This window comes from Phacochoerus africanus, chromosome 16, assembly GCF_016906955.1.
Source record: "Phacochoerus africanus isolate WHEZ1 chromosome 16, ROS_Pafr_v1, whole genome shotgun sequence".
Classification (NCBI taxonomy): Eukaryota; Metazoa; Chordata; class Mammalia; order Artiodactyla; family Suidae; genus Phacochoerus; species Phacochoerus africanus.
Window position 1 is genome coordinate 11,393,366 of NC_062559.1, and position 22,767 is coordinate 11,416,132.

A 22,767-nucleotide genomic window follows, 5' to 3' on the forward strand; every position below is an offset into this window, starting at 1 on the left:
TAGGACTTCAACGTGTGAATTTGGGGGGGATATAATTTATCCCCGAAGAAATGGGAAGCTTGAGGGGAGTGAGAGCGAAGGGTGAGGTGACATGCACGAGCGCATGCAGACCATCTCTCCTTCTTGCTCTTCCTGTTTCCCGTCTCCCACGCTTTTTCCACTGTCTCCGTCTCCTCTCCCTCTTCCAAGCTTTAGAAATATATGTATACGGGAGTTCCCATTGCGGCGTGGCAGAAAAGAACCCAACTAGTACCCATGAAGATGCAGGGTCAATCCCTGGCCTCACTCAGGGTTAAGGATCCAAAGCTGTGGTGCAGGTTGCAGATGCGGCTCAGATCCTGAGTTGTTGTGGCTGTGGTGTAGGCTGGCAGGCTACAGCTCCAACTCAACCCCTAGCCTGGGAACTTCCATATGCCACAGGTGCGGCCCTAAAAAGTGAAAAAAAGAAGAAGAAGAAGAAGAAGAAGAAGAAGAAGAAAAGAAATATATGTATACATTTTCCTTGACCAATAGTGGGATTCTTTTCCAATGCCTATTTTTTAAAAATGCTTTTATAGGTGTGGTCCCCCCTCCACACAAGCGCCTGAAATATTTGACAATAAGGACTGTGAGTTTGCGGTTTTTGTTTGTTTATGACCACACCTGAAGCATATAGAAGTTCCTGGCCCAGGGAGTGAAGCTGAGCTACAACTGCAGCAGATGCACCAATGCTGGATCCTTAACCCACTGTGCTGGGCTGGGGATCAAACCTGCAACTCCGCAGTGACCTGAACCACTACAGTTGGATTCTTAACCTACTGCACCACAGAGGGAACTCCAAGTTTCTGTTCTTTCACTACAGTACCCTTTTTCTTCTCTATCTTCTCAGAGTTAAATGCACACCGGGAATTCAATCCAAAGTCTTTAAATGAATTCAGATTATTTCCTTCACCCCCAAGCAACAAAAGGGAGATGCATGTAGTAGAATAAATCATTATATTTTATTATTTCTTGTGAACAAAATATTTTCCAGAGGATAGCATTGTAAGTATTAATATTACAATTAGTGGGAACAATAAGTAGAGATCAATTTTTTAAATGATAATTTCTCAGAGATGTATGTTTTCAGGTAATGGAAGATTATCAATAAGCAATTGGTTTTGGATAAATACAAGTTTGTTTTGAGGGGTTTTGTTTTTCGTTTTTTTTAGGGCCACACCTGAAGCATATGGAGGTTTCCAGGCTTGGGGTCAGCTGTAGCTGGGTCCTATGCCAGATCCAAGCTGCATTTGCAACTACACCACAGCTCACAGCAACACCAGATCCTTAACCCACTAAGGGAGGCCAGGGATCGAACCTGAGTCCTCACAGTACTAGTCAGGTTCGTTAACCACTGAGCCACAACAGGATCTCCCTGTTTTGAAGTTCTGAAGAGCTCTCTTGCCCTATGACAGTGAATGAATAAAATTTACTGCTCTGGTTGAATTGAAAATAGGTACATCTCCAATATGGAATTATAATAATCTTTTTATTCACTTAAAAATTTAATACGGTAAAATCATCAGGGTTCTTTTAAACTTGCTACTTTCTCAAAATTCAGTTATGTGCATGCTGGTTGTTTCGAGCCACTTTGCAAAATGGTGGTCATATAATAAACGGGGACAAGAGTGACAAGCCTGTTAGCATGGGTCACTAGTTCGCTGAAGCGCAGGCTCGTTGATGCATGTAAGAGAGAACCAGCAATTGTCTATCCCTCAAGCTGGGTAAATCCTACAGACACACACTGGATGGAAACAAACAACAACCAAATCAGTGGGACTTTGTTGTCTGCTGGGGTGTTTCATTAGCTTTATGAAGACTTTCCTACACTCAGCCCACTCTCTTTACTCAAGGTGCAGCAAATCACTTCCTTGTGAATAATGCGTACATGGATCTTACCTTGGCTGTGTCTGTATTTCAGTCAATGGTCCAAACCACCAAGGCCATTGCCAGCACACTGGCATTGATCCAGCTCTCTATCCTCTTTGTTGCCCTGTGAACTGCTAAAGAATTTAGACTCCTCATGGCAGTACCCAGATTCATGGGTTATTTATCTTCATATACTTCTAAGGCCTAATGTTTTTTCTGTCTGAAACCCAGAAGACCCTGATTTAATAAAATAGTAGCTGATAATTTCCAACAATTATTTTAACAGATTTAACCCCTTCCCATATAGCTAAGTCAAAGTCACTTACATTACACAAATTTCCATTTCGAGAACTGGACATAATGAAGAATGATTAAGGGTATCGTCATCTCCACTTCATCTCAGGAGAGTAAAGCCCTTTCGTTTGCATAGCTGGGGGGACCACCCAGCCCAAAGTCCAGGCACATATCTGGTGCGGAGCCCTCTGAAGTTAGTATTCATCGTGAAATGGGTATTCCGGATGGTCACGCCACCTGCCAAAATGATCCCCCCAAAGGGAAAACATTCACTTCAAGTGTTGCACGTTGTATGTGTTACTAGCACTCTTCGATCATTCCACTGACTACTCCCGCTTTCTCTTACTCACACCATCTCTGTTTCTCACCCACTCTCATCCCCTGGTTTCCTTCAAGCTCATACCTTTTACTGAACCCTTAGAGAGCCCCCCCGCTGTGTGTGTGTGTGTGTGTGTGTGTAGGGGAAGGCTGGTAGTCTCCATATTAACATTTTGTTAAGGACAAAATCACAGGAGGTGAGCAATACCTGCCTACTTGACACACCTTGTCCCAACTCCTTCCTTTTGCTCTCTTGATATAAGCTGCCTCCCATGTCAATAATCCATATAAGCATTTTTCTTCAAAACTCTATTTTCAATCAGTATCACTAGTTCCCCTGAGAGCTGAATGTCGAGATCTAGAAAGATGATGACTGGCACAGTAAGTTTCCATGATGGTGATGATGGAGAAGAAGAAGGAAAAGGAGAAGGAGAGAGAGATGGAGAGGGAGAGGAAGAGGAAGAAGGAGGGGGAGGAGGAGGGGAAGAAGAGGAGGAGGAAGAAGGAAAAAGAGGAGGGGAGGAGGAGAGGGAGGGGGAAGAGGAAGAGGGGAATCTATCGCTTAAATAACAACAGTTATTTAAGGAAGAGGGGAATCTGTCTCTTAAATAACAATGGTCAAACAGTCCATAAAAGGACTGGAGTGTGTGTGTGTGTGCCCTGGAACATACCTAGGCTTTATTCTCTGCAAACACTATGAGTTTCATTTTTAAATTTTTTTTTTTTTTAATTTTTAGACCCACGGCATATGGAAGTTTCCTGGCTCACGGTGCAGTCACAGCTGCAGCTGCCGGCCTATGTCACAGCAACGTGGGATCTGAGCCACGTCTGCCACCTACACCATGGCTCACAGTATTGCAGGATCCCTGACCCACTGAGTGAGGCCAGGAAGGGAACCTGCATCCTCATCAATACAGTCGAGCTCATTTCCATTGAGCCACAACAGGAATTCCATCATGAGCTTTAAATTAAAATATAAAATAAAACCAAAAGAGTTGAATCAAGAATCAACTGGATGGGCAGAGCTTCCATGCCTGCCTGCTTTCATCTCTCACAAGCAACCTATCCTAATAAATCTATTTCAAAAAAAAAAAAAAAAAAGAATCAATTGGATGAGAAACAGAAGATTCAAGGCACAGCATCCCTATTTGATCAGTGGGGCCTAATCTTTGTTTCTCCTCAATGCTTTTTCCAGTTATTATCTGGTATGATGAGTTATTTCCCCAGTGTTGCTAGACTTAGTTATTAAAAATGTCAAATGTAAAACCAAATGATGTCACCAACTGTAAAAAACATCAGCACATTACTGGATTGACTATCTCTTACTCTGTTTAATTTAATGATATTTGATAGACAGTTTCTCTTTAAGAGCCATAAATCAACCTGTGTTTGTTGGTTCTGCATTTGTGTTTACTTTTTTGTTTTTGAGGGTAGGTGGTGCTTTTTGATGTCAAGTAATTTTTTTTTCCCTCCGCAAATGCACATCAGGAAGCTGTTTTATTAATTCAGAAACTGAATCAGATATATGGTATTAGCATCATCAGCACTTTCTGACTCATGAAAAAGAGTGGGACCAATAAGGTAAGTGTCCAAACTGTATGAACCATCTTGAGGAGCATTTTCTAAATGCTCACTTAGAGGACCGTAAAAAGCAGCTTACTATCCAGGTGATTTCAAGAACTGGAAACACTAATGAAGAATTATTAAGAAGAAAAAAATATGGGTATGTTATGTATACAAATATGTATGTGTGTATATATATATGTGAACTATTTTCTTTTTTATTTTAAAGGCCTTATAATAGCTAGAAAATAAAGGATCACTTCAGTTGATAGCTAAATTTAGCCACTCTCTGAAGGAATGTGAGGAATTTTGCTCATGGGATGTCAGGCAACAGGTGCACCCAGAAGCTCCTAATCTCATAGGCAAATATTTGTCTTAAAACTCAAGGTTCTTGGCTTCCAACTTGGTTCTCTTTCTGCTTTGTTCTCATATCTCTCCCAGGAATTTTTCTTGTTGGCAACTCTGCTCTAATTTGTACTCACTTTGATTATTTCTTATTTCTTTTTAGGGCTGCACCCTCAGCATATGGATGTTCCCAGGCTAGGGGTCAAATCGGAGCTGTAGCTGCTGGCCTACACCACAGCAACGCAGGATCCAAGCTGCATCTACGACCTACACCACAGCTCACAGCAACCCTGGATCTTTAATCCACTGATCGAGGTCAGGGATCGAACTCATGTCCTCATGAATACTAGTCCGGTTCATTACCACTGAGCCACAGCGGGAACTCCCTAACTTTGATATTTAAGGAAGAAATAAATATGTTGCTTGAATATCTGTGCGGCTGTTGTATTAACATATGAACACTACAACTTAATTCTGCTCAAAGTCTTTAGCCTCTGATGCCTTCACCTAAGCCGTAAGAGTGTCATAAATGCCAGATACCGCCTTTTAAAGAAAAATGTATATTTGTTCTAATTCAGAACATCCTGCCCACTGCCCCTTGTGCTTTGGTGGACATGGTCCCAGTTCATAAGAGCCCTGTTGGTTAACTCTTAATCCAGCACCACTGGGCAGTACCTGATTAACGATCCCCCAGAACTCACATGAGCATTTCCACGAAGCGAACATTTTTATTCAAGGCTTCAATGTCCTTCATTTCATCTTCAGTAAGAGAAAAGTCAAAGATCTGAAATGATAGGAATAAAACACAGACATTTATTATAATAGAAGACGGGTTAAGCTTGGGACTAGGGTGAGTGCGGCCAACAGTGTGAGCCATTCAAAGATCTGTGAACATCTCTGCAAATGTCTAAGAGGAGTTGGGCATGTGCTGGGCAGCCACTGCACCCACGTGGAGCTGTAATTCCTCTGCCCTTTGTCTTTAAGACATCTTGCAAGAAATTTCATATGCTCAGGAACAATATGGGTTCAGAACGTCTCCTGAAATTCTAAGAATGAAAAAGTTTTATTATTTTGGTATAAGATGCTGAACCTTTGATTCTGGACTAGAGCCTTCATACACTTCTTCTTCTTTTTTTTTTTTTTCCAAAAATCTTCCATAGTCTCTAAATTTGCTCAAGTATTTTTTTAAACTTTTAATTTGCTTTGTTTTATCCTCTTAATCCTTTCTCTCATCATTTTTAACGTCTCTTCTCCTATCTTTTAATTCTAATTATATTTTCATTGTTTTGTTTCTTCTTGCCTGTACACTTTTACTTTGTTTTTATAATTGCCTTTTATTAACATTTTAATAGTTTATTTTAGTTCCATTTTAGGGTCCCACCCCCAGCAAATGGAAGTTCCCAGGCTAGGGGTCGAATCAGAGCTGTAGCTGCCGGCCTACACCATGGCCACAGCAATGCAGGATCCAAGCTGCGTCTGTGACCTACACCACAGCTCATGGCAGTGCCGGATCCTTAACCCACTGAGCGAGGCCAGGAATCGAACCTATGTCTTCAAGGATACTAGTCAGGTTCGTTACCACTGAGCCACAGTAGGAACTCCTAGCTTATTTATATTTTTAAAGCTTGGTTTATCTGTTTATAATTTATCTTCTGTTATTTTATCTTTAACAATAACCTCAACTTTTATTTTAGTAAGTTACATTAATAAATTTTAATTATATAAGTAATATATAAATACATGCTCTTTGTAAAGAAATGAAACCCTACAGAAGTGCATGAACATGTATGGAGTAAAAATCAAAAGTTCCTTTTGACACCGACCACCTTAATTCTATTCCCCTTCCCATAGATTCCTTCCAAACATGCAACACACCAAGAGCACAATGCAATAAGCCGATGCTAATTTTATTCTGCAACTTTATTTCATTCACAAACTACGTCTTAGTGATATTTTCTGTCAAAATATATAGACTAACTTTATTCACTTCACCACTGCATCCATAGTACAGAAGTAACATGATTTTCCGAGTCATTCCCTCCAGGATTGTTTCCAAGTGCTCTTTTCAGAGAATTCTTTCCTTTGATTATTTATTATTCAAGTATTGGAGTTTATGAGATTGTATGAGGAATGAAAAGGGTACATAATACAAAAGCAGGCATGAGTAAACCAATCACTTACAAAATAAATTCTTACAAATCTCCTTTTTGCTTAACACCTTCCCGCACCTAGTGGGGCTTCTGTCACAGATCTCTCCTCCTGCAGCACCGGAACAGGGATGTAGCCCAGGGGACCAATGAAGGCATCTAGTTCACTGCACACAGTGATTATTATGGGTAGCCAATGACCCACAAAGGAACAAGTAGGGATTTATAGAGACCCTGACAGAAGCCTTTATCTGTGATCATCTTTACTGAATATGTGTAATAGATCAACCTGGACCGTTTGTGCCACCATGTGGAGAAAGGGGGTGGGGGGAACTTAATCCTTTTATAAATCATTTGGCTTCCTGTGTCCAGTCATGTCTGGTCTATCCATGGACTTCCCAGTTATGAAAGACAATAAATTATGTCTTTTTTTTGTGCTAAGTTTGCGCTGTATTCCTTCATGTGGTAGCAAAAACAACTCTGAAGATAACTGATCTAATAGCACAGATACCTTCCCATACTTATATTTTCACTTTATGGAGTTCCTGTCGTGGCTCAGTGGTTAATGAATCCATGAGGACACAGGTTCGATTCCTGGCCTTGTTCAGTGGGTTAAGGATCCAGCGCTGCCGTGAGCTGTGGTGTAGGTCGCAGACGTGGCTCAGATCTGGCGTGGCTGTGGCTGTGGCGTAGGCCAGTGGGCACAGCTCCAATTCGACCTCTAGCCTGGGAATTTCCGTATGTCGTGGGTTCAGCCCTAAAAAGACCAAAGACAAAAAAATAAATAAAAAATAAATTATGCTGTAATGAACATCTAGGTATATGTGCATGAATAAACACCCATAGGAAAAGAACATTGGATCAATGCATATGTATGTCTGAATTTTGATGGATCTGGAAAAACGACATTCTTCTCCTCCAAATGTTAACGTCAATTAATGTTTTTAACAGCTTTATATGCGACAGGGCCTGTCTTTTCACATATTGTCAACATTCTGATAATTCTCCTATCTCATTTCCCTCAGGGGGAATAAATACTCATTTTATGTTTAATTACAAGTAGGGCAAAAACCAAGTTACTCCTGAAGTTTAAATTAACTGATGTGTAATTGATTAATTTTACATGGTATACTCTTCTATGGTTGTCTTTACCTAGCAGTTTTTTTGGAAGTAGCACAGTAAACTAATCACTTCATTATCTGGTGGCCTCTTTTTTCACCTGCAAGTTATAATGCTGATTGCAGATTACCTACAGAGGGAAAAAAGTGGCTTGGCATTCATGAAGTCTAAATGATGCTTTCTAATAATTTCCAAATTTGTTCCTAACTTAAACAAATTTTTTTTATGGTGTATGAATTTATTTATTTATTTACATCTTTATGTACTTCTTTACTTCCTTCTTTTTAATAATGATTTTTATTTTTTCCATTATAGCTGGTTTACAGTGTTCTGTCAATTTTCTACTATACAACAAGGTGACCCAGTCACACATACATGTATACATTCTTTTTCTCATATAAAAACTTTAAAATTTATTTTTTTACTAGGGTATGGTTGCCTAAATTTTCCCAGACTTTAAGATGGTAGAAAGTTGACCCTTATGAATTTCAAATTTCATATCTTCTATTCTGCTGTGCTGGTGGAGAAGTAGCATCCAGAGTTAACAGAGAAGGAAACAGAAGAAAGAAGGGAGCTATAGCGCATACAAGCAGCAAGCAATCCCTGAATTACCAGGAATGGTCTCACAATCAGCTACAATTAAATCGAGAATGGGTCGGGGATCTGGTATAAAATATCATACGAAGGCACTGCAGGTTTCCTATTAATCTGAACAGAAAATTCTCTCTTTCTAAAAAACAAACAAACAAAAAACCCAAAAACCCCTACTTTTTACATTTCCAGAAGCAGTTATCTTACTTGAAAGTTTTCTTTGATCCTTTCAGGGGTAAAGCTTTTAGGAATGACAACCACTCCTCTCTGGATACTGAAACGCAAAACAACTTGAGCCGCTGTCTTATTGTACTTTTTCCCCAGTGAGTTTAGAAGCTCATCCTTTAGCAAAGGTGGGGACGATACATTCACCCTTTAAAAAAGAAAAGAAAATCGTACATCATATTTAGCCTGAGTAATGAGAACCAATAGTTAACCAGTCACCCTCCTTCTCTGACGCCCACCCCCCACCCATTCACCTGGTAACCTATCCAGGACACTTCAGGTCACCTTCTCTCGGAGCACTCAGAAGACTTGCTCTTAGCATGGGAAGATCAGGAGAGGCAAATTTTTCTTTTTTCTTTTTTTTTCTTTTTAGGGCTACACATGCAGCATATGGAGGGTCCCAGGATAGAGGTCCTATCGGAGCTGCAGCTGCCAGTCTGTGCCACAGCCACAGCAACACCAGATCCTTAGACCACTGAGCGAGGCCAGGGATGGAACCTTCCTCTGCATGGATCCTAGTCAGGTTCTTTTCTGCTGAGCCACGATGGAAACTCCTAGAGAGGCAGATTTATAGAGCTGCTTCTTCCAAAGGGCAAATAATACTTCTCTGATGGGTATTTTAGAGAGAATGGGGTTGGAAGTTGGCATACAGGGGAAGGCAAGAAGACTAAAGGGGAATAAACAGAAGCATAACTCTTGGAATCGTCTTAGAGTAGAAAAATTCCTACTTAAGTCTGTGGGACACAGCACAGTAGAAAGGGTTGCTATTGAATACAGAGATTTCAAAAATTCAAAAATTTCAGAATATGGCCATAGAGTACTCTTTGTCCAACAATAATCAAATTAACATTTATTGAGCATTTCCTAGGTTTCAGGTACTGTTAGGCAACTTCACAGGCAGAGAACAATCAATTGCTGCTTTTATTAGCTTGTGTTTGTATATGGGGGAATGAGTTGAAGAGATTGTTACCTCCTTAAAATCACACACCCAAGCAGAGAGTCATTCTAATCAAGCAATTTGCACTAGCTTCCTACTTTATACCAAAGGAAATACTTCTTGAGGAGACACACAGCATTACTTACCAGCTTGGATTTCTAGAGGTTCCCAAAGGGCTGTAGGCAATAATGACAATGTCATGTTGTTGGCAAAATTTCAAGAGTTTTTGCTGGGTAAAATATGGATGGCATTCAACCTAAGTTGTTGCATTGGAGAGCAGAGCACAAAATTAAAGGCATGTAGATGAATGCAATTTTATATGATTTTTCAAAAGTTCTTCAAGAAAATCCATTGCAAAATATCATAGATAAGGAGGCAAGTCGCAAATATTTTTCCTAACAAGGAAGTTTATATTATTTACATGTTTTTATTTATTTTATTCTTTTTATTTATTTCTTACATTATTTACATATGGATGAGATTAATTAAAACAAGATCAGTGAGGTTACCATCTGTGGATTAATTCTAAAATAACTGGGAGACAATTTTAATTTTTAAAGCTCTCATACTTCAAAAATTTAAAAATTACTAGACTTGTTTATAGTAAATATTCCAGCAAATACAATTTTCTATTGCAAATATACAGTCTCAAGGTTCAGATTATAGTCTTGGTAAGTAGAAGTGACATGTTGCAGAAGCTCTTGTCTCTAGCTATCAAACATCCAAGAACATTTTCATGAGAGAATAAAATTAAATGTAAAGGAGTTCCCTAGTGGTTAAGGATCCTATGTTATCACTCCTGTGGCTCAGGTCACTGCATTGGCACAGGTTTGATCCTTGGCCCAGGAATTTCTGTGTGGCTTGGGTTTGGCCAAAAAAAACTTTAAAGATGAATCTTTTTTCTTCATGGTGGTGAGTTCTCTATAGTCTCAAATGTAGGCGCAGTTTTATTTTCTGTATCTTATTGACAAGATTTCTGTACTAAAAATACTTAAATGTCAACAAAAGTTCTTCTCAAAGATTCTTCTTAAACACTATGGTAGTTTTTGACCTACCAGTTTCTTTTCAATTAAAATCAACCAAGGCTTAATTAGGATATTTTAAGTATATGATTTTCTTCACTATCTGGAATACTGAATATCTTATCAGTTGCATTTCTAGAAGGCACAAAAAAATGCTCTTCACAAAGAGGAAAGGTAAACTGGAGCTCTTAGAGGTGGGTCTTTCCTTTATCTTTTTCTTTTTTGTCCTTTGAGGCCCGCACCCTTGGCTCATGGAAATTCCTAGGCCAGGGGTTGAGTTGAAACCATAGCTGCTGGCTTACATCACAGCCACAGCAAGGCAGGATCAGAGCCAAGTCTGTGACCTGCACCACAGTTTACGGCAATGCCGGATCCCCGACCCACTGAGGGAGGCCAGGGATCGAACTGGCATCCTCAATGGATACTACTCGGATTTGCTTCCAGTGCACCACAATGGGAACTCTTTTTTTTTCTTTTTTGTCTTTAACGTCAGGTTTCTCCCATTTATTCCCCCCCCCAACAATCTTGCTGCTTCCTTTTCCTGAGACACTTTTGTTTTTTCCCCCACTTTAGAACATTTCTTCAATCTAAAAAGTGACACACAGACTAAAATAAGTTAGGAATCTTGGTGTCCACAGTACAGTAGTCCCTTGGTATACATGTTGTATTGTTTTCAGCACCCCAATGTCCCTGCAGGTACCAAAACCCGAGGATGCTCAAGTCCATTCTATAAAAAGGTATAGGTCAGGGGGTTCTCTGCATTTTTGCATTCTGCAGCTGTGGATATGCAGGGCGGATGGTATTTCTTTCCCTAACCCTCTCTCATTCACAGCAACACTTCCCCCTTCAGTCTCTTTTCTATTTTCCATCTCGTTTATTCTTGGTGTATTACTCTCCCAAACACATTTTTTTTTTATCCTGTCACTCCATTGCTTAGAGACTAAGTATGAATTTCTTAATTTCATACCTGCCTGCTTATTCCAAACACATTTAATTTTCCCCATACTCCTTTCTAATCAGGTTGGAGTGCTGTTATCTGTCTCTGACCTATTAAATATGTATATGCACGTGTGTATATATCTATATGTATGTATACACATAGATGTGTGTGTATTTGTATATATAGTGACCACTTTTATAATATACCCTTTGAAAAAAGATTTTACATGGCTTGTAGCAAAATGTATACATAATAAGGCTAATACAATTAAGCAAACAGAACAAACATTTAGGTGAATATCCATCCTGTGACTGAACAAATAGGGGGTTTACGAAAAGTTGCATTGGGCAAAATACTAGAAACAAGTACTCCACAAAAACTTTAGAGTTAATATATTAATATAATATAAATTCAAATATATAATGTAATAAAATGTAATATAATACAGATCTTTGCATAGATAGATTGTAGATAAGAAACTGTAGGGCATTGCACTAAAGGAATACTCAGTGTAGGAAATTCTGGGGGTGGAGGGTGGGAGTGGATAAATTAATATGATCCAAGTGCAGACAACCTCAGAGAACCACATTCTTTCTCTTCAGGGCGTTTCTTTATGTTTCTAACTACAAATAACTTTCATATTTTTCACTGATGCCCACGAGAGCAACGACTCTTGTCTTTCACTGTTGCATGCCTAGACCCTAGCAAAGTGACTGACACAAGGCAGGTGCTTGATGACAATTTGTTGAATGAATGAAAATAATAGTAAAACAGAGAGGACAGAGGCAGAATCTTAGGAAACATCACTCTTGATGCTGCAGACCGTGGTAGGCTGGGCATCGAATGGGCTGAAGCCGGGGGGGGGGGGGGGGGGTCATTTCTGGCTGGGAACAGGTGGTCAGTTTCTAAGGTACAGGGTAGTGATGGTTTCTGATGTCACTGGGCCTTGATGTCTTCCTCATTTCTAAGGACAAGTGTATCTAAGCACCCTTGCCTTCCCTCTTTGCTGGGGACTGGTTAGAGCCCTTTGTGAATGGACCACTGGAGCTGCAGTCTCAACTTTTTCTCATCTGCTAGGTAAAAGTGATGTCCCTCGTCCGTCTGAGCATGTCCAAGGCTCTTCTGCAACACTCTTTGGTAATGCTGTAGTTTAATGTCAAAATCTCACAGGGGGAAGTAAAAGAAACCAAGCAGAATCCATGAAGGAAAACAGCAAAAATCCTTTCATTAATTAACCCCAACCTCTTTTTCTTTCCATCAAATACTGTGTTGGGTTTTCATTTCACTAGTGAAGGCACTCAACAAATCCTTATTGATTCCTGTGTCAGGACACCTGTGACTTACACCTAGTGAATAAGATCAGGAAAAACTGAAGAGTTTGAAAACTTAGCTTACTCATTCCCTTCTTCTTTCCTTCCCTCCCTCTCCCCTTTCCTGCCTTCTTTCCTCCTTCCTAGAGTTAAGTGTTGGAAATTTGCAAGAAATTAAATGGCTTGAGGGAGATGCACAGTCCCTTTTGAATTGGGCAGGGCGAGCACTGCACCGGGAAGGCTTTCAGTCTAAGCCATGGGCGGAGGCTGGACTGATGTTTCTTCAGATGGACTAAGGAATTTTGGAATGCTCAGGCTCTGAGAATGAGTATAGAATGAGGTTACATATTCTGTGTGCCTTTGTTCATGAAGTCAATGCAAAATGCAAAACTTGGCAAGTTTTATGTTAGGTTTGGTCTAATGGGGAAATTAGTTTTGAAATGTGTGAGTTTTGAATTATGCAAGGCCTTTAGGTCTCTGGCACATAAAATGTGTTCATTTTATATAATGCCTATAACATGCTCATCATGTTCCTGGGTTGAAAGCTGGTCCTACCAGGGAACAGGGTAAAGGCTAGTAGTCAGGGCACCTGAACTTTGATCTGTGCTATCTCCAGAGTTTTGATATTTTCTGTTTTCAAACAGCACAGAAAACATGGATAAGTTCAGGCTATGATCTTCCAACATGCCTTGCTTCTCATTCAGGATCTATTTGTGAAGCTGATCAATATTCTTGTGCCAACAGATCAGGCTATTTCCTCCTTGGCATGAGAAAACACTGTTAAATTTTTGCTGTTTTTCATTCTCAGGTAGGAAATTACCATCTGCCTCTGTACATTTGTAAGAAGAAAGCTGTTTGTCATTTCAATGTTAAAAACAGAAAATGTTTTTTCAATGTTAAAAACAAAATATTGTTCTTGGGGGTGCAGTAAGGAGATGTGAGGGATATGTTGGGGAGAGATTTGTTAGGAATGATGGGATGGATTGACGTCCATAAGGAAGGCAAAAGTTGCTGCTCTCTGTTCCTGAGAGCATATGGCATAGGGTTAGCTGAGGTGTCAATTGGGAAGTGGTACATCTAAATTTAGCAACACTTCTATTTTAGCTGTGGGCTATTATTGCGATGTAGGTAATAATTCATTTTTTTCTGTTATGAACTCAGAACTCTTGAGTTTCTGAAAACAATGAATTCAACAAACAAGGCCATCATAATCTCGAGATGTGAATATTTACCAGATCCAAGAGCATTTTTTAGTGTAGCTTCTTAATATTTTATAAAGAAGGGGTCAGAGAAGGTATCTTATCCCCATTTAATAAGATAATATTATTTTGTGTGATTATAAGACCAATAATGTAATGCACTGCAGAAGACTTGAAAAATGCAGAAAAACATAAAGAAGAAAATAGAATTCAAAGCCAGAGATACCCACAGTTAGTACTTTAATATTTTTCTTTCTAATATTTATACTTTCCAAGTAATATAATTGTCTCTATACTGTACTACATTTTGTCTGCTGGTCTTTCCACTTAATATCATGGCCATTTCTCTTTTCCTCAAAAGAGCTTCAAGAACATCTTTTGTTGGAGTTCCTGTCGTGGCTCAGTGCTTAACGAACATGACTAGTATCCATAAGGCTTCAGGTTCGATCCCTGGCTTCGCTCAGCGGGCGTTACTCTGAGCTGTGACGTAGGTCGCAGATATGGCTCAGATCCAGTGTTGCTGTGCCTGTGGTGAAGGCTGGCAGCTACAGCTCCAATTTGACCCCTAGCCTGGCAACCTCCATATGCCGTGAGTGCGACCCAAAAAAAACCAAACAAAAAAGAACATCTTCTGTGAAGATTTCACCTACTATGAATATTTTAAAGTTTATTTAAACATTCCCTGAAATTTTCATATTTATGTTGTTTTCTCTCTCTCTCTCTCTTTTTTTGCTATGGTAAACAGTACTGTGACAAACACATATATGGGCATTCTGATTTTTTCAAAGGATATATTCCTGGAAGTAGAAGACTGAACTTTTTTTTTTTTTTTTTTTTGGCTGCACCCAGGGCATATAGAAGTTTCTTGGCCAGGGACTGAATCCAAGCTGCAGCTGTGACCTATGACACAGCTGCAGCACATCAGATCTTTAACCCACTGTGCCATGTTGGGGATTGAACTAGTGCCTCCACAGAGACAAGCCAAATCAATAACTCATTGTGCCAGAGTGGGGACTTCCTGAACATATTTAAAGACTCTTGCTGCTTATTGCAAATTTTCTTTCCAGTAAGGTTAAACCAATGTGCATTTGCCAGCTCTTACTTCACCACTTGCTTACAGGGAACATTATATTAAAAAAATAAAAACTTTGCTAATTTGATACACAATACAAAATTACACATAAATTTATTTATTTAAACTCAATGAATTTTATTATATTTGTAGTTGTACAACCACCGTTACAACCCAGTTTTACAAATTTCCATCCCAAACCCTCAGCGCATCCCTCCCCCCCAAATTGTCTCCTTTGGAAACCACAGTTTTTCCAAGTCTGTGAGTCAGTTTCTGTTCTGCAAAGAAGGTCATTGTATTTTCATATTCCACATATAAATGAGAGCATACGACGTGTGTGTCTCAGTGTCTGACTAACTTCATTTAGTATGATAATTTCTAGGTCTATCCATGCTGCTGCAAATGCCATTATTTCATTCCTTTTTATGGCTGAGCAATAGTCCATTATGTATATGTACCACATCTTCTTTATCCATTCCTCTGTTGAAGGACATTTAGGTTGCTTCCATGTCTTGCCATTGAATCCAGTGCTGCCATGAACACTGGGGGTTACATGTACATGGTTTTCTCTGAATAGATGCCCAGGAGTGGGACTGCTAGATCAAATGGTAATTCTATTTTTAGTTTTTGAGGAATCTCCATACTGTTTTCTATAGTGTTTGCACCAATTTACATTCCCGCCAACAACCCACTAAGTGAGGCCAGGGATTGAACATGCATCCTCATGGATACTAGTCGGATTCGTTACCACCGAGCCACAATGGGAATTCCCCTTTTATTTCTTTTCCTTCTGTGACTGCTGTGGCTAGGACTTCCAAAACTATGTTGAATAGTAGTGGGAAGAGTGGACGTCACTGTCTTGTTTCTGATCTCAGTGGGAATTCTTTCACCTTTTCACCATTGAGAATGATGTTAGCTCTGGGTTTGTCATATATGGCCTTTATTATGTTGAGGTAGGTTCCCTCTATGCCCACTTTCTGGAGGTTTTTTTTTTAAATCAGAAATGGATGTTGGATTTTGTCAAAAGCTTTTCCTCCATCTATTGAGAGGATTATATGGTTTTTATTCTTCAGTTTGTTAATTTGGTGTATCACACTGACCGATTTGCGGATACTGAAAAATCCTTGCATCACTGGGATAAATCCCACTTGATCATGTTGTATGATTCTTTTAATATACTGCTAAGTTCTGTTTGCTAGTATTTTGTTGAGGATTTTTGCATCTATGTTTATCAGTGATATTGGCCTGTAATTTCCTTTTCTTGTGGTATCTTTGTCTGGTTTTGGTATCAGGGTGATGGTGGCCTCAGAGAATGAGTTTGGGAGTATAGTATTCATTCCTCTGCAATTTTTTGCAATAGTTTCAGAAGGATAGGTGTTCACTCTTCTCTAAATTTTTTGATAGAATTCACCTGTGAAGTCATCTGGTCCTGGACTTTTGTTTGTTGGAAGTTTTAAAATCACAGTTTCAATCTCAGTATTTTTGATTGGTCTGTTCATCTTTTCTATTTCATCTTGGTTTAGTCTTAAAAGATTGTACTTTTTCTTTTTTTTTTATTTTTGTCTTTTTAGGGCTGCACCCGCGGCATATGGAGGTTCCCAGGCTAGGGGTTTAATCAGAGCTACTGCTGCCGGCCTACGCCACAGCCACAGCAATGCAGGATCCCAGCTGCATCTTCACATCTTCCACCTACAACACAGTTCATGGCAATGTCAGATCCTTAACCCACTGAGAAAGGCCAGGGATCGAACCTGCAATCTCATGGTTCCTAGTCGGATTTGTTAGCCACTGAGCCATGATGGGAACTCCAAAAGATTGTACTTTTCTAAGAATTCGTTCATTTCTTTCTGGTTGTCCATCTTATTGGCATATAGCTGCTTGTAGTCGTCACTTATGATCCTTTGTATTTCTGTGATGTCCATTGTAACTTCTTTTTCATTTCTAATTTTATTGATTTGAGTCCTCTCTCTTTTTTCCTGATGAGTCTGTCTAAGGGTTTATTAATTCTGTTGACCTTTTCAAAGAAGAGCTTTTAGTTTCATTGATCTTTTCTGTTTTTCTTTGTTTCTATCTCATTTATTTCTGCTCTGATCTTTATGATTTCTTTCCTTCTGCTAACTGGGTTTTGTCTGTTCTTCTCTCTCTAGCGGCTTTAGGTGTAAAGTTAGGTTGTTTATTTGAGATTTTTCCTGGTTCCAGAGGTAGGCTTGTATTGCTATAAACTTCTCTTAGAACTGCTTTTGCTGTATCCCATAGGTTTTGGAGTGTTGTGTCTTTGTTGTCATTTGCTTCTAGGTATTTTTCAGTTTTCTCTTTAATTTCTTCAGTGATCCAGTGGTTGTTTTGTAGCATGTTGTTTCATCTCCACATGTATGTTTTTTGCAATTATTTTCTTTTTGTTGATTTCCAGTTGTATAGCACTGTGGTTGTAAAACATGCTTGATATGATTTCAATTTTCTTAAATTTACCGAGGCTTAGTTTGTGGCCCAGAATGTGATCTATCCTAGAGAATGTTCCATGTGCCCTTGAGAAGAAGGTGTAATCTGCTGCTTTTGGATGGAATGTTCTATAAATATATATTAAGTCCATCTGGTCTAATGTGTCATTTAAGGCCTCTGTTTCCTTGTTGATTTTCTGCCTGGGTGCTCTGTCCATTACTGTAAGCAGCATGTTAGAGTCCCCCACTATTATTGTATTATTGTCAATTTCTCCTTTTAAGGTTGTTAGCAGTTGCCTTATATATTGAGGTGATCCTATGATGGGTACATATATATTTACAATTGTTGTATCTTTTTCTTGGATTGATCCTTTGATCATTATGTAATGTCCTTGTCTCTCACAATATTCTTCATTTTAAGATCTATTTTGTTTGATATGAGTATTGCTACTACAGCCTTCTTTTGATTCCTGTTTGCATGGAATACTTTCTTCCATCCTCTTACTTTCAATTTGCATGTGTCCCTAGAAGTGAGGTGGGTCTCTTGAAGACAGCATATATATGGGTCTTGTTTTTTTATCCATTCAGCTGGTCTATATCTTTTGGTTGGGGCATTTAGTCCGTTTACATTGAAGGTAATTATCGATATGTTATGTTCTTATTGCCATTTTATTAACTGTTTTGGATTTATTTTTGTTGCTCTTTTTTCTTCACTTCTCTTATTCTATTCTCTTGTGGCTTGATGACTATCTTTAGTGCTGTGTTTGGATTGCTTTTTCCTATTTGTATATCTATTGTAAATTTTTGGTTTGCAGTTACCCTGTAGTTTTGATATAGGAAAATATATATACATATACATGTGTACACACACACACACAAAATAGTGTTTTAAGTTGTTGCTCTCTTAATTGCAAGTGCATCTCCACTGTCCTGCATTTGTGCCCTCCTATCCTCACCATTTCTGATTGTGGTAGCATATTTGTGGATGACTTCCTACCTTTACTATATGTATGCCTTTACCAGTGAACCTTGTCATTTGTAATATTTTTGTTTCTAGTCATGGCCTTTTCTTTTCCACCTGGAGAAGATCCTTTAGTATTTGTTGTAAGGATGGTTTAGTGGCGCTGAATTCTCTTAGCTTTTGCTTGTCTGAAAGCATTTGATTTCTCCTTCAAATCTGAATGAGAGCCTTGCTGGGTAGAGTAATATTGGAGGGTTGGAGGGTTTTTCCTTTCATCACTTTAAGTGTATGGTGCCACTCCATCCTGGCCTGCAGAGTTTCTACTGAAAAAAAATCTGCCAATAACCTTATTGAGGTTCCCTTGTATGTTATTTGTTCCTTTTCCCTAGCTGCTTTCAATATTTTCCCTTTGTCTTTAGTTTTGGTCAGTTTGATAAAAATGTGTCTCAAGGTGTTCCTCCTTGGGCTTATTTTATATGGTACTTGTTGTGCTTTCTGGATTTGTTAGGGAAGTTTTCTGTTATTATATCTTCAAATATTTTCCCAGGTCCTTTCCCTCTCCTCCTTGTGGCAGCCTTATCACACAGATGTTGGTGTGTTTAATGTTGTCCCAGAATACTCTAATCTGCCTTCATTTCTTTTCAACCTTTTTTTCTCTTTTCTGTTACGTGCCAGTGATTTTCCCACTAGTCTGTCTTCCGCCTCGCTTATTTGTTCTTCTGCCTCTTGTATTCTGCTGTTGGTTGTTTCTAGTGATTTTTTTTTTTGTCTTTTGTCTTTTGTTGTTGTTGTTGTTGTTGTTGCTATTTCTTGGGCCGCTCCCGCGGCATATGGAGGTTCCCAGGCCAGGGGTTGAATCGGAGCTGTAGCCACCGGCCTACGCCAGAGCCACAGCAACTCGGGATCCGAGCCGTGTCTGCAACCTACACCACAGCTCAAGGCAACGCTGGATCGTTAACCCACTGAGTAAGGGCAGGGACCGAACCCGCAACCTCATGGTTCCTAGTCGGATTCGTTAACCACTGCGCCATGACGGAACTCCCTAGTGATTTTTTTATTTCACCTATTTTATTTTGCATGTCTGCTGGCTTAACCTTAAATCTTCTATTTCTCTGTTCAATTTTGTAATTTATCAATCTTTGCCTCCAGTTTATTTCCAAGGTCTTCAATCATCTTTACTATTGTTTCTCTAAAGTCTTTTTCATGGAGGTTGGTATCTCCAGATCACTTAGCTGTTTTTGTTTGTTTGTTTGTTTTTCTCTTTCCCTCATCTGAGTCATAAGTCTCTTTTTCATTTTGTATAGATGTTTGGTGTGGTAGTTTTTGCAAACAATATGTTTTAGCCTCTCGTGCTTCTGATGTCTACTCCACCCCACCCCTGTGGCTGAAGTTGGGTACAGGGGCTTGCTGAAGGCTTCCTGATGTGAGGAACTGGTGCCTGCACACTAGTAGGTGGAGCTGATTCTTACCCCTCTGGTGGGTGGGGTTTGTCCTTGGATGTGTTTAGAGGCTGTGTGCCTGGGGGGTCTTTATGTAGCCTGTTTGCTAATTGGTGGGGCTGTATTCCCTCCTAGTTTGTTCTTTGGCCTGAATCTTCTCAGTCCTGATGGGTGGGGCCAGATTTTTCGAAAATGGCCATGTCTAGAGGAGTTCACACTGATGATTATTCTTGAGACTTTTGCCTTCAGTGTGCTTTTCCCACAATAAGCCACAGTCACCCCCTGTTTTCCCAGGAGAACCTCCAAGAACTTCAGGCAGGTTTGAGCCAGATTCCTATGGAGTCTCTGCATTTCCCTGGGACCCAGTGCACATGAAAGCCTGTGTGTGCTTCTCAAGAGTGGAGCTCCTGTGCACAAGACCCACTGGCCCTGAATACTGGATGCATCTGGGGCTCCTCCTCGCAATGCCAGATCCCCAGGGGTGGGAACCTGATGTGGGGCTCAGAATTGTCACTCTCCTGGGTGAGTCTTTGCAATACAGTTACTTTTCAGTCTGTGGGCTACCTACCTGGTGGCTATGGGGTTACTTATATTGCAAAATCACTCCTCCTACCGTTTCCATGTGGCCTCCTCTTTGTCTTTTGGAATAGGATATCTTTTTTGATAGTTTTCAGTCTATCTTGTTAAAGGTTGTTTAGCAATTGGTTGTAAGTTTGTTGCTTTGTTGCTTGTTGAAGGTGAGCTCTAGTGGTTCTTCTCTAGGGTCTTAATCTCATCCTACACTTTAATTTAAATTTCTGTATTTACTAGTGCAGCTGGACATTTTTCACATGTTTACAGTGTTGCAATTTGTCTTCTGTGAATTTCTGTTCACTTCTTTTGCCCATTTTTCTGTTGAGCCTTTGTTTTCCTGATTTTTTTTAATTGATTTTTATTAGGCTTTTAATTTATATGGATACAATCCCCTTTTCTATTTTATTTTAGTTCATTATTTTATTTTATTTTACTTTATTTTGCTTTTTAGGGCTGCATCCGCAGCAGATGGAGGTTCTCAGGCTAGGAGTCCAATTGGAGCTACAGCTGCTGGCCTATGCCACAGCCACAGCAACGCAGGATCTTAGCCTCGTCTGCAACCTACACCACAGCTCATGGCAACGCCAGATCCTTAACCCACTGAGCAAGGCCAGGGATTGAACCGAAACGTCATGGTTCCCAGTCGGATTCATTTCTGCTGCACCACAATGGGAACTTCCTCAATTATACTTTAAAAAATATAATCTATTTTTATTTGCATTTTGTTTCTAATATTTTTAGGGTTTAACATTTTTATACTATTACATGTACTGTTTTTCTTTACAATTTTCCCATGGCTACCTTGTCTATCCAGAGCTCCAGAAAACTAAAATTCTTTTTTTAGTATCCACAAATATTTGTATGTTTCTTCCTCTTTTTTCTTTTTTGTCTATTTAGGGCCACACCCTTGGCATATGGAGGTTCCCAGGCTAGGGGTTGAATTGGAGCCACAGCTGCCAACCTATGCCATAGCCACAGCCGTAGCAATAACAGATCTGAGCAATGCTGGATCCTTAACCCAGCACTGGGTTGAGATGTTACCTACACCACATCTCATGGAAGAGCCAGATCCTTAATCCACTGAGCAAGGCCAGCGATTGAACCCGCATCCTCATGGATACTAGACAGGTTCATTTCCACTGAGCCACAAAGGGTACTTCCTGAACTTTCAAATCTTTTTTCTTAAGAGACATAAATGGACTTGCCTGGGGTCTAATGATGAGATATTTGTAGAGTGATCACAAGATTTTATGCCTCCTAGTCCAGGATTCTTCCTTTCAAGTAAAGGATTCTCCCACACTCCCCAACCCCCACACTCCCCTCACCTCCCTCCTCTTATCAAGCTGTACCTGGTTGCTGACTGGCTTATACTTGAGTCCTGGTTTGTTCAGGATGAGCTCCAGCTGCCTACGGTTGAAATTGGATACTCCAAGGGATTTCACCAAGCCATCATCTTTGCAAGCTTCCAAAGCCTGTGGGGTAAGAGCCAATGGATCAAGAAAGAAGCCTCTAAAAATTTCCATTGTGGCTTAGTGGTAACAAGCCCGACTAGTATTCATGAGGATGCAGGTCTGATCCCTGGCCTTGCTCAGTGTGTTAAGGATCTGGCATTGCTGTCAGCTGTGGTGTGGGTTGCAGATGGAGCTTGGATCCCACATTTCTGTGGCTGTGGTGTAGGCCAGCAGCTGTAGCTCTGATTCCACCCCTAGCCAGAGAACTTCCTTATGCTGCAGGTGCAGCCCTAAAAAGCAAAAAAGAAAGAAAGAGAAAGAAAGAAAGAAAGAAAGAAAGAAAGAAAGAAAGAAAGAAAGAAAGAAAGAAAGAAAGAAAGAAAGAAAGAAAGAAAGAAAGGTGTCTCAAAACTATTTTACTAGTTGTTAAGCTGCCTGCTACTCTAGATAAAAGCTGCCATACTACCTCATAAACAGACCAGTCCAAAATATCTGTACTCACCCCCCTTCCTAAATCCATAAGGGTTTTCACATTATTTCCCCCTAGTTTCCCAGTCTTGTAATTTTGGGGAGGGTGCCAGCAGCCTGCTCAGAAATGGAACCAGAATTATTTTCCAGTTTTCCTTATTTTTTAAAAAGTTTGTTGCTTTTATTTATTTATTTATTTATTTATTTTTAAGGTCACACCCATAGCATATGGAAGTTCCCAGGCTAGGGGTCAATTAGAGCTTCCACTGAGGTCTACGCCCTCAGCCACAGAAACCCCAGATCCAAGCCGCATCTGTAATCTATGCCACAGTTTGTGGAAATGCTGGATCTTTAACCCACTGAATGAGATGAGGGATTGAACCCACATCCTTGTGGATACTAATTGGGTTCTTAATCCGCTGAGCCACAATGGGAACTCCACGTTTGTGTCTTTTAGACACCATATTA

General features: G+C 39.8%; 1 protein-coding gene across 1 annotated transcript in view; it reads right to left on the reverse strand.

Annotated features, from left to right (window-relative positions):
• Nucleotides 1-958: 958 nt before the first annotated feature.
• AKR1D1 (aldo-keto reductase family 1 member D1) overlaps nt 959-22,767 on the reverse strand; it is a 46,025-nt gene continuing 24,216 nt past the window's right edge. Inside the window, exons 5-9 of the mRNA XM_047763211.1 lie at nt 21,730-21,852; nt 9,573-9,682; nt 8,472-8,637; nt 5,109-5,191; nt 959-2,418 (exon numbers count right to left, since the gene is read on the reverse strand). Of these exons, the coding sequence (XP_047619167.1) occupies nt 2,376-2,418; nt 5,109-5,191; nt 8,472-8,637; nt 9,573-9,682; nt 21,730-21,852 (525 nt within the window). The 3' untranslated portion in view covers nt 959-2,375. The remainder of the gene's footprint in view (nt 2,419-5,108; nt 5,192-8,471; nt 8,638-9,572; nt 9,683-21,729; nt 21,853-22,767) is intronic.